Raw genomic sequence first — 12,216 nt, forward strand, 5'->3', positions numbered from 1 at the left:
TATGGTAACACTTTATTTTAACAACCCATCCTAGAGACACAGGAAATGATATACTCTTTGATGAAAAGGAAATTTATGCAAACACTTTTGAGACTACAGAGCATTATTCAAAGAACTTTTCCCATGGGTGAGCAGCCCTCAGTATTATAATGGAATGAAGGTTGGTGGAGAGACCAGGGAATGATACGGTGATAATACTTGTGTTTAGTGTTATAACAGCCTACGTTATGTAGAGCCTTATATTGAGGCAGTTAAAATAAAGTGTTTCCATTTTTCTTTATTATTCTGATCACAGCTAATTTCTTTTCTCTGTTCTTATCTCCCTCTGGCGTTTTCTCTTCTTTCATCTTCATACTTTCTATAATAGGGGAAACAAGGTGAATCAGGAACTAGAGGCCCAAAGGGGTCAAAGGTCAGTAACCGGGTAACCATTTTAATGTAACATGAGGCCTTTAAGAGCTGTGCTTTTTGCCTTTGCCACAGAGAATCATACTTTAGGTCAAACTCTTTCACTGGGATTGCATTAATTTCATCCCTGTGATAGCTCAGAACAATTGGTTTGTTTCATTTTGTTTTTATATTCTTATGCTTCAGACTATTTAAGAGCAACTGTATTTCCTGTTTCATGAGAATAGCTTGTTTGGGAGTTCTCTTGTGGCAAAGCAGGGTAATGATCCAACGTTGTCACTTCAGTGACTTGGGTCGCTGCTGTGGCACAGGTTCAATCCCTGGCCTGGGAACTTCCACAAGCTATAAGTGAGGCCAAAAAAAAAAAAAAAGAAAGAAAGAAAAAATAGCTTGTTTTGAAAAAATTAAGTATTTTACTGAATTTAAATTATGTATAGTATAATCTTATTTTTTTATTTCCTATTTCTGTGATAATGTTCAAATTATACTTTCCTTTTATGTCAGTTAACTTCCTTCATTGCATTAAAATTTCACCACCAAGTGAAATTCTCCCCTTTATCATGCTCTTTACAGTACCTGCAATAACTTATATAGTATTAGCAGAATCATGTTATTTTAGATGCTATTAGCTAATAACATGGAAAAGTGGAGAAGAAGAGAGCATAAATTAATAATTCCCCATTCGTAGCAAATTTAACTGTTAAAGTCAATGTTATTAACATAATGTGGATGGAAAAATTATAATCCCTTGTCCTGCTTATCTTCATTGGTCCTTCTCCAGTTTACAGGAACATGTAGAAAGACATATTGAAATACTTTGAATTCTATTTAGGAAAAGGGCTCTATAAATTTTAGGCTATTTTAAAGTAACTTCAAACTACACATGTTCGAATCTCTTCTCTAAAATTTAGACTTCTGAGAATTTTCAGGGTTCTCAGTGATGCATTTGCAGTTTGAAGTTTAAATGATTCCTGGTTTCACTTGGAGGAAGAGGGATGTAATAACACATCGATGGACATTTAGAGGCTTTTCATATTGCATTGAAAAACAAGAGAGCTATGGAGTTCCTGTCATAGCTCAGCAGAAACAAATCTGACTAGCATCCGTGAGGATGCAGGTTTGATCCCTGGCCTTGCTCAGTGGGTTAAGGATCCGGCATTGCCGTGAGCTATGGGGTAGGTCCCAGACGCAGCTCAGATCCCAAGTTGCTGTGTCTGTGGCGTAGGCCGGCAGCTACAGCTTGGATTTGACTCCTAGCCTAGGAACTTCCATATGCAGCAGGTGGGGCCTTAAAAAGACAAAAGAAAAGAAAAACAAGAGAGCTAGTTTTGCCTTGCTCTTGACCTTTAGCCCTGCCAACCTGGTCCTGCTAATTGCTGCCTACTTCAGCACTTTCTGAGGGCTATGACTCCTGTACAAATAGAAAACTTTTCCTTGGATCATCATCAGAAAGAAGCCCACCTCATAGGTGTTGCCTTCTAAGTCTCCCTAGAATGAGCTTCCGTTGCTTCCTCTATCCCTTCCTTCTCCTGATTATCTTCATTTTTCTCCTAAGAGAATAGACAACCCAATTAACTGGTTGGCTTTTTCCTCCTTGCCCCAAATCTCTTCACACAGAATAAGAACATGGCTCAGTCTGAGAGGCGAAAGCTTACTTTGGGTGTAATAAAAACGACTTGTTTTTGTTTTGAAGATTCCTAGTCAGCAAGTTACCCCATGTATTGTTGTTTCAAGACAATCTGTCATCTGAAGGGGGAAATCTAATTCACTTTAAGGGTCATCTTACAGAAGCATCTGCCACAGTGGTTATTGTACTTCTAGTTATTATTTTCCACCTAAAAAGTTCATATGAAAGTCGCTGCTATGGAGTTCCCGTTGTGGCTCGGTGGAAACGAATCCAACTAGTATCCATGAGAATGTGGGTTCGATCCCTGGCCTTGATCAGTGGGTTAAGGATCCAGTGTTGCCATGAGCTGTGGTGTGGGTCGCAGACAAGGCTTGGATCCTAAGTTGCTGTGGCAGTGGTGCAAGATAGCAGCTGCTGCTCCGATTCAGCCCCTAGCCTGGAAACTTCCATATGCCTCGGGTGCGACCCTGAAAAGCAAAGCAAAAAAAAAAAAAAAAAAGTGCTGCTGTATGGTATTAAAAACATACTTAGATTTGAGCTATTTCTGGACTGTTGGCCCCACTACTAATTGGGTTTTTTTTTTTTCTCTTTTCACTGGGGAAAGGGTGATCGTGGAGACAAAGGGGACTCTGGAGCCCTGGGACCAAGGGTGAGTGTGTCTCATCTATGCTTTTGGCCTCTGCCAAGCCTAGATTTGAAGTATGTGTCTATGTGGCTTTTCACAAGGCTCTTGGGCTAAGAATACCCAATAATGCCACTAGAGGTGGACTACTTCACTTAGTCCTGCTGCTCCCCCCATTTCTTCTTATTTTTCTTTGTAGCCACCAGGAGCAATGAGTAGGTAGATTCTGACACATGAAAATAAGTTCCAAAGGAGAAGGTCTAAAGAACTCTTTCTGTCTACTTTCTCTCTGTCAAATGAGCAATAGCAAACCCATAGCCATCCACCTAATAGAACTTTCCACTTTCCAATTAACCCGATTATTAAAAAAAAAGTAATAATCCATATTTTCAGAGCCTTTTCTAAACATAGGCAGGGAATTAGACTATGACTAATGGAAATTCAGTGACAGATACTGAGTAGGGTAGACGCCTTAAAAATATTTGTTCCCGGAATTCCCACCCTGGCGCAGCAGAAATGAATCTGACTAGGAACCATGAGGTTGCAGGTTCAATCCCTGGCCTCGCTCAGTGGGTTAAGGATCCAGCATTGCTGTGAGCTATGGTGTAGGTCGCAGACACGGCTTGGATCTGGCATTGCCATGGCTGTGGGGTAGGCCAGCAGCTACAGCTCCAAATGGACCCCTTACCTGGGAACCTCCACTCACTGTGGGTAAGGACCTAAAAAGACAAAAGACCAAAAAAAAAAAAAAAAAAAAAAAAAAAAAAAAGTGTTCCCTATTTGGTTCAATGTTAATGGAGTTGTATTCCTGTCAAGCATCTCCTACAGTACAGTGTTCTGTCTTCTAAAAGGAAGCAACCTATGAGATATAGATGAGGAGAAAAGGTTAGGGGTTGCTATAATGAATATGGATAGAGCCAACAAAATTTTACAAGTCAGGAGTTCCCGTGGTGGCGCAGTGGTTAACGAATCTGACTAGGAACCATGAGGTTGCGGGTTCGGTCCCTGCCCTTGCTCAGTGGGTTAACGATCCGGCATTGCCGTGAGCTGTGGTGTAGGTTGCAGACACGGCTTGGATCCCGCGTTTTTGTGGCTCTGGAGTAGGCCGGTGGCTACAGCTCCGATTCGACCCCTAGCCTGGAAACCTCCATATGCCGCAGGAGCGGCCCAAGAAATAGCAAAAAAGACAAAAAAATAAAAATTAAAAAAATTTAAAAAAATAAATTAATTAAAAAAATTTTACAAGTCAAATCAGATTAGCTTACATGTTCTAATGTTCAGAAAACAGTTTTCAAGATTGAATCAAATCTCTTTTTTATCTGGCTTAATATCTTTAACCTATCACAGACAGGAAGTTAGAAGTCCTTTGCCTCCTTTGCTGTAAGGACAAACTTTGAACATGAATATTTACTCCAAAGTACAATTGGGCCATAACCAGAAACTGATGGTCAGGGGAGCTGCATGTTGCTATTTCTGTTTTTGCCACTGTCCCTTCTACATTCTACCCTAACCCTCATAATTTTTCCTTGGTTGATTTTTTTTCATAGGGTCCGCCTGGTCAAAAGGGGGATCAAGGAGCCACTGAGATCATAGACTACAATGGCAACCTCCACGAAGCCTTGCAAGTAAGTGACTGTTCCCTGCCCTGACAAAGACAGTAACACTGATGAGACCCATGCAATGTGTGTAAATATCAGCACTTACTCCCTTAGCTGTCAGAGGGCCCCACTGCTCAAAGCATACCTTCTCCCTGATCTCCCGACCCCATCTTCTTCTCCCTGCCCTAGCTTATCCTCTTTTTTTCCTAGCATTTTTCAATCTTTCCTTTTCTTTCCCTTCCACCTTTAGATACACATTAGTCTTTTCTGGTTTAAATCTTGTATTCGTTTGCCAGTCTTTTTCTCCTTGCTTGAAAAGTGACCCTAGCAAAGCAATTAAGAGCTCTGTGGCTCTGAAGTTGGAACTGCCTGGATTCAGATCTCTTGCTCACTAAGTATAAGAGCTAAGGCAAGTTATTTAGTTCTCTGTGCCTCAGTTTTTTCACCTGTAAAATGAGCACAAGAGAAGTAACTGCCTCAAAACATAGAAAGGGTTGTTGTGAGGATCAAGTATAGATTATATACTTAGAACAGACCCCAGCACATAATAAGTGCTCTGCAAATATCTCTTACCACCACTACCATTCACTTCTTTTTCTTTCACTAAATTAAAACCTGCAGACCCTGTGGCTTATATCCATTATCTTGGCTTCCTATTTGTCATTTTCACTTTAGACTCTTGCAGTCTATCCTGTATCATCATTTTATTGCAACGCCTCTTATAAAGGTCAACAATAACCTCTAGGTCAGGCTCATTGTATTCATCATTCTTGACTTTTATGTGACATTTACATTAAATCACTTCCTTTTAAAACTCTTCCTGGTTTCTCTGACTCTCTCCTCTCATTTCTTCCAGTTTTCTTCCTTGATGGATCTACTCTAGTATTTCTAATTTCTCTGTCCATCCCCTAATTTGGGGTATTCTCAAGTCTGGGATCTTGTCTTGGTACAATCACTCCCTGGTATGGCTTCCAAACCTTTTACCTCCAAGTCTGATCTGCATATACGTTTAGCTGTGCAGGAATATGTCCACTCTGCCTTGACACCTTCCACCAACACACACAACTATACTGGTTACCTTTCCCACCTGTCAAAATGATTCCCTATCCCAACTAACCAGTTTCTGTTAATGATACCATAAGTTTTCTAATTTTCTGAGATGGAACTATTAGTGCCATTTTCAAACTATTCTTAGTCTTTTATCCATTATACCACACCAGAAGCTACTCTTTTCCTTTTTCAGAGAATCCCTGGAGGTTGCCCCCTACTCTATCCATTCCCAACCAGGTCTGCATTGTGCTTATCTCAGATCAAACACTTCAACAAGCTTTTAACCAATTCTTCTTCCCCTAGTGCTTCCTTGCCCTTCTAATCCATCCTGTATATGACTCCAGGAATAGTTTTCCTAATTTATCCCTATTTTAATGACCGTAGTCTGTTCAGAAAATTAAGTGACCCTCTTGCCCACTCTATCAAGCCCCAACTTCTCCATCTGACTTGAAAGGCTCTATAAACCTATCTTCCCCATACAGAATTTTTTCATTTCTCCACAACATACCTATCTTATCCATAAAAATCTCCCTCTTTTTTCCTGGTTCATCTTTTTTCTTTCTTTTATCCATCTAAATACGATCCAGCAGTTCATTGCTGCCACCCAGATGAGCGTCTCCTCTTAATCCTTTTAAATATTAGCAATCAGGGCCCAGTAGTCTAACATTTAATTATTCTCAAACCCCATAATTTACTTTAGTCTTGCCTCTTACCAGATTGTAAATTATTTGTTGACAGGAAACTTGTCTTATGTTTATTTTGTATCTTCCAGTGTGCCCACCCCAGGTCTGGACATATAAATATTAAATAAACTGGTACTGGCTGAATTAGTGAATACACTAGTTCAAACGCACAACCCATTTTTTGCTTGAAAGCCAGATTAGGTGTTTTAAATATTTTCCATTTTGTACTTTTTTGAATTTTTTCCCATCCATACGATTTCGCTAATATTATTTAATTATAGTAGATCTACATTTCTTTGGGTCTTTTGTTCCAACTATCATTTTTAACTAGTAAAGCATTTATGAAATAGTTTTTACAGAATCTGTCTTCAGCTTAGCCTGTTCTTCTAGTCTTTCTATTCTTGTTCTGGTAAAGAACAAAAAGAAGCATGCTTACTGCTTAGAGAAATGTTGCTTGAGCAGTGTGAATTAGTCAGCAGCTTGAATTAGTGTTCCTCAGTGCAGGTGGATTAGACACAATCAGTAGCCTCTGGCTATAGTCAAGTTCTGGAACCAGTTTTCTAAATTGGTCACTTTCCCCCATTAATCGATGACTCATGTGTAAAGAAGGCGGGGAAGAACAGGAAGTTTTGATTACCTACTATGTTGTCAGAGTTTTTACTTAAAAATGTAGAGACACAGGAGTTCCTGTCTTAGTGCAGTGGAAACGAATCCGACTAGGAGCCATGAGGATGCAGGTTCCATCCCTGGCCTCGTTCAGTGGGTTAAAGACCTGCCATTGCCATGAGCTGTTGTGTAGGTCGAAGTCACAGCTCAGATCCTGTGTTGCTATGGCTGTGGTGTAGACCGGCAGCAACAGCTCCGATTACCTAGCCTGGGAACCTCCATATGCCGTGGGTGTGGCCCTAAAAAGACAAAAAAAAAAAAAAAAAGTAGAGATATAGTTTTCAACATTATTAGCAATATTTTAAATTTCCCTTAAACTGCTTCCAATGGTACCAAAATTCTCATCACTATCTTTGAGAGGTATCCACTCACTCATCTTCCAAGATACGCTACAATGTTATTGGCCAAGCCCATTTTCTGAAAAAATTGTGGAGATGCTTTAAAGCATCCTTTGCATGAATGGATCAAGCTACTCTTAGTCTAAATCCAAAATCTGTTTTGATTTCACTCTCTGCTAGTGACTAGCTGGATCATTTTGGGGAAAACAGTTAATGTAGCGATACTTCATTGATCTGATCTGAAAGAGGGGTTTTTTTGGAATAGATCTTTTCTAAGCATCCATAAAATCTACTGTTATGCTTAGCATTATTTTTTAGGAGCTCCTGAATACACTTTGTTAGTTTGTTTTAACCCACTGTACTTTTAAAACAATCTAACACCTACATCTCAATATGGAAGGATAGATGAGCTCAATTTCATTTTTTTACCTCAAGTTCTATATGACTATAAACCAGTCAATATCCATCACAGTCAACTAGTTCACATTTATATCTCAACCTAAAGATGAATTATTCTTGGAGTTTCCATTGTGGTGCAGCGGAAATGAATCCGACTAGTATGCATGAAAATACGGGTTTGATCCTCACTCAGTGGGCTAAGGATTCAGCGTTGCTGTGAGCTGTGGTATAGATCACAGACGTGGCGTGGATCTGGTGTTGCTGTGGCTGCAGTGTAGGCTGGCAGCTACAGCTCTGATTCGACCCCTAGCCTGGGAACCTCCATATGCCACAGGTGTGGCTCTAAAAAAGCAAAAGGATAAATAAATAAATAGGAATTATTCTTATGAGATTGTTTCAGCATCTATGTGTTGTGCTTGTAAATAGCTTGTAGTTATTTTTTTAACTTCAAAACTATTCATTTGTTTTCCCAATGTAGTAGATTGTGTCCATAATAAAATAAATTAAACTAAATAGCCATTAGATTGAGAGGAAGTAGTAGACATTTTTTCTAATTCTCTAACTAGCGATGAATATTGTTTTGTCCATTTCATTTCGCTATTGCTTCCTCTAAAAAAAAAAACTGTAAAAAAAATCTAGGATAATTAGATAAATAAGTATATTACAGTTGTAAAAATAAAACTTAGAAATATAAAATTTTACTGTTACCACTATTGAAAATTGTTATGGGCACACCTTTTGTTGTGCTTCACTTCATTGCACTTCAAAGATTTTTTCTTACAAACTGAAAGTTTATTCCTACTGTACAGCACAAGGAATTATATCTAGTCACTTGTGATGGGACATGATGGAAGACAATGTGAAAAAAATGTGTGTATATAAAAAAAAATGTGTGTATATATATATATGACTGGGTCGCTTTGCTGTACAGCAGAAATTAACAGAGCTTTGTAAATCAACTGTAATAGAAAAAATAAAAACCTTAAAACAATGAGAAAAGAAAGTTTATGGCAACCCTGTTCCAAGCAAGTCTGTTGGCTCCATTTTTCCAACAGCAACTGCTCACTTCATGTCTCTCTGCCATATTTAGTAATTCTCACAATATTTCAAATTTATTAATTTTGATTATATTTGTCATGGTGATCTTTGATGTCCCTATTGCAGAAAGATTATGTCTCTGAAGGCTTAGATGATGGCTAGCATGTTTTAGCAATAAAGAATTTTTATTGAAGTAAAGTTGTACAGTATTATGTAATTTACAGGTATGCAATATGGTGATTCACAATTTGTAAGGATTATACTCCATTTATAGTTATAAAATATTGGCTATATTCCCTGTGTTGAATAATATATCTTTGAGCAATAAAGTATTTTTTAATTAGGGCATGTACATTTTTTTATTTTTAATTTTTTATTGTTTTTTATTTTATTTATTTATTTTATTTTATTTTATTTTTTGGCTACAGCATGCAGTGGCTTGATGTAGGATCCCAGTTCCCAGACCAGGGGTTGAACCCTGGCCACAGTAATGAAAGTGCCTAATCCCAACCACTAGACCACCAGGAAACTCCCTATATTGGTTTTCTTTACATGTAATTCTATTGTACACTTAATAGACTATATTATAGTTTAAACATAATTTTTATTTGAGATGGGAAACCAAACATTTGTGTGACTTGCTTTATTATAATATGCACTTTATTTTGAAGGTCTGAAGCCTTTACCCACAGTATCTCTGTGGTATGCCTGTATTTACATGAACATTTGTCATAAGCCATTTTTTTAGGTTTTTATTTAAGATGATTATGTTTCCAGCATTAGTAGCAAAACCTTTTAATGTCCTAACTCAGGCTTTTAAAATTTCTCAACACCATGTAAACTAAACCTGTCCCCTAGTGTAAATCATGGTGAGTTTAAGCTTGCATCATTATGAGAAGTGAAAGAAAATAACCTTTACTTTTAAAAAGATTCACATAATCACAGCAGAGAATAAATCACAAAGCAGCTTGCTAGGCTTCCAGCAATTTACAGTTGCTCTAATTCATGCCTCCCATCTCACCTCATGCCTCTGTAGAGAATGTCATGTCTTTCTCCATCAGTACCAAAAAGTTCTGGTTTTCAAATCACTACTGAAGTTCAACAGAGAACCCTGCTGAGTTTATGTAGTGTCAGCTTAGAGGAACCAGATACAAGAAATCCAAAGTGAGCCAGTATCTTTAGGATGTGTCTCAATGTCTGCACACTGCTTCTCCAGGATGGCAGTAAAAACGTTTTTGAGAAGTTGGCTTAGCTTTTGGTCATTTGCTCTTCTATTACCTGGGTGGAACTGGCCCTGTATAATTTTTAGGTCTCACAAATAGTTATTGAATAAGATTATTGGATAGTTCAGTTACCAAAAATAACATTCTTTTATTTATGCAATTCATTATAAAATGTCATTATCCTTAAATTTTAAAAAAGACATACTAGTTTTGTGTTCAGGTGGAAAATGAACCATATGTGGTACAGGTTGGAAACCTTCTGAGTTTGCATTTGAAACTCCTTCCCTTTCTAAGGTTTTATGGTTTTGCTTTCTAGTTAAAAATGTAATTTGTAATTAACTGGAAAGCAATAGTAAAGAAATTATTTCTACTCTGTAATTTTCTAATAGTCTTTTTAAAGTGACTCATCTACCCATACTGGAGCAAAGAAGTTGTTTTCTTATACCCGTAAATTCAACTCTTGCTCTAGGTGAATCCCTTAAGAATAAATTAAGTGGTGTCTTATGTTATATAGATACAATGGTATAAAAATCTGGGCCTTGACTTTTTCATAACCATGCCCCCAATTGGTGCCCATTTTGCCATTTATCTTAGAGACACTCATTATATTTTCTACCCTGTTTTCTCTGAAGCTTAAAGGATCATGACTGATTTTATGATGGAATACAAACTTGAACCACCAGTGTACATACAGAAATATATTGTTTTCTGAGGAAAGATGACACCATGTCACTGAAGACTCAGTGTTTTAAGTGAGATCAATAATGCTAAAATTATTTTTTACAACGACCACCATAAAAAACAGCACCAGCACTTGGAATTAAGAATTGGAATGGAGAAGTGGAAATCAAAGGCATGATGTTAAACCAATATTCACAAGTTACTTATAATTAGATAGTGTTTCTCTATGACCAGAGCTCCTGATGGAAAATATTCTCCTCTCTAAGATCATGGAAAGTGGTTATAGGCCTTACAGAACTTTCTGCACAAGACTTAGACTAGAAAATCTTAATACAAAAACGATGCACGAATTGGGTATTGGTTGTTTTAGAGATTGATACGTGGAGAGAATATATTTTGGTATGGTACTCTAGTACTTTACATTAAAAAAAAACAAGATGATGGAGTTCCCATCGTGGCGCAATGGTTAACGAATCCAACTAGGAACCATGAGGTTGCAGGTTCAATCCCTGGCCTCGCTCAGTGGGTTAAGGATCCAGCATTGCTGTGAGCTGTGGTTTAGGTTGCAGACGCGCCTCGGATCCCGCGTTGCTGTGGCTCTGGCGTAGGCTGGTGGCTACAGCTCTGATTAGACCCCTAGCCTGGGAGCCTCTATGTGCCGCGGGAAGCGGCCCTAGAAAAGGCAAAAAGACAAAAAAAAAAAAAAAAAAAAAAAAAAAAAAAAAGATGAGGAATTCCTGGCGATGCTCAGTAGGTTAAGAATCTGATTGCAGCAGCTGGCTCACTGTAAAGGTGCGGGTTCAATCCCTGGCCCAGCACCATGGGTTTAAGGATTCGGTTTTGCCACAGCTGTGGTGTAGGTCACAACCGTGGCTCAGATTCTGTCCCTGGCCCAGGAACTTCCATATGCCACAACTGTGGCTAAAAGAGAAAATTTTTTTTTAAAAAAACCAAGATTAATTCCACTTCACCTCCTATTTTTGGTTATGGCATGTGCACACACGCACAGGCTAATTACAGTGCAACAAATGAGATGCAAACTAAAAGAGAAAAAAATATTACTTATACAATTATATGTTTCTGTTTTCTCCAAAGTATTCTAGAAATAGAACTTTTATGAACAGCAGCAGTAAAGTTTCTCAGTTCACAGTTATGCTGACAAACCACCCATGTATAATATTTTAATATATAATCTATTTAAGTCAGGTGAATTAAAATTTTTACATTTTCTTTTTCCTTTACCCATAGATTTTTAAATAAAATTCTAAAAATATTTTTAAAGAGACTCTTTACAATCTATGGTATTCATTTGAAGGTAGGATAATATATTCTCAGTATCTTGCCAATTCCGTATAAGACAATACTCTTGCCAAAACATGCTTTAAAAGTTGATTATTTTAGAAATGTATTACTGTACTTTGGCACACAAATTAGGTAACTCTGTCTTTATCGATGCATTTTCCCAACAGAGAATTACCACCTTAACTGTCACGGTAACTCCTATTGCATGATTTCTATGGTTTGTGACTTTGTATTTGGTATTGATGCATGCTGGTCATAATGGTACTAATGTAGCCATTATTTTTATCTGATAGTTAATTTTATATCTTCTTATTTTAATAACCTCTTATAACTTTTGCCCTCATTGGATCACTTTGCTTTATAAAATGTCAAGAAAAATAGTAATTTTTCTTTAAAACATTTGGCCTTATCTTAATAACATGGCTTTGTTCTTTAGTGTTTAGGAAATCAAAGTCTTTCTGTGGGGAAGGGAAAAGGGTTTCTAGAAACACAGGTAATATTAGGAAGCTCATCAACCCCATAAATGTGAGACAAAGCAGCAATTTTTCCAATTGCCTTACAAATCAACTCCAAGGCATCTT

At 37.7% G+C, this 12,216-nt stretch overlaps 1 protein-coding gene across 50 annotated transcripts in view; it reads left to right on the plus strand.

The window, feature by feature from the left end:
* COL25A1 (collagen type XXV alpha 1 chain) overlaps positions 1–12,216 on the plus strand; it is a 456,561-nt gene that overhangs the window by 398,806 nt on the left and 45,539 nt on the right. For 29 of the 50 annotated variants that reach the window (XR_014813207.1, XR_014813211.1, XR_014813216.1 and 26 more), the window contains 4 exons: positions 368–412; positions 2,640–2,684; positions 4,205–4,282; positions 11,803–11,826. Coding sequence is in view for 32 of the 50 variants with exons in the window: in XM_084973257.1 (XP_084829383.1) it covers positions 368–412; positions 2,640–2,684; positions 4,205–4,282; positions 11,803–11,826 (192 nt within the window). In the remaining 18 variants the exon portion in view is untranslated. The remainder of the gene's footprint in view (positions 1–367; positions 413–2,639; positions 2,685–4,204; positions 4,283–11,802; positions 11,827–12,216) is intronic. The other 21 variants (XR_014813225.1, XR_014813215.1, XR_014813219.1 and 18 more) reach the window with 2 other exon arrangements.

Source organism: Sus scrofa, chromosome 8, assembly GCF_054392235.1.
Source record: "Sus scrofa isolate SSC_HxYL_T2T_F1_AM1 chromosome 8, Sscrofa_HxYL_maternal_Yorkshire_Landrace_v2.0, whole genome shotgun sequence".
NCBI lineage: Eukaryota > Metazoa > Chordata > Mammalia > Artiodactyla > Suidae > Sus > Sus scrofa.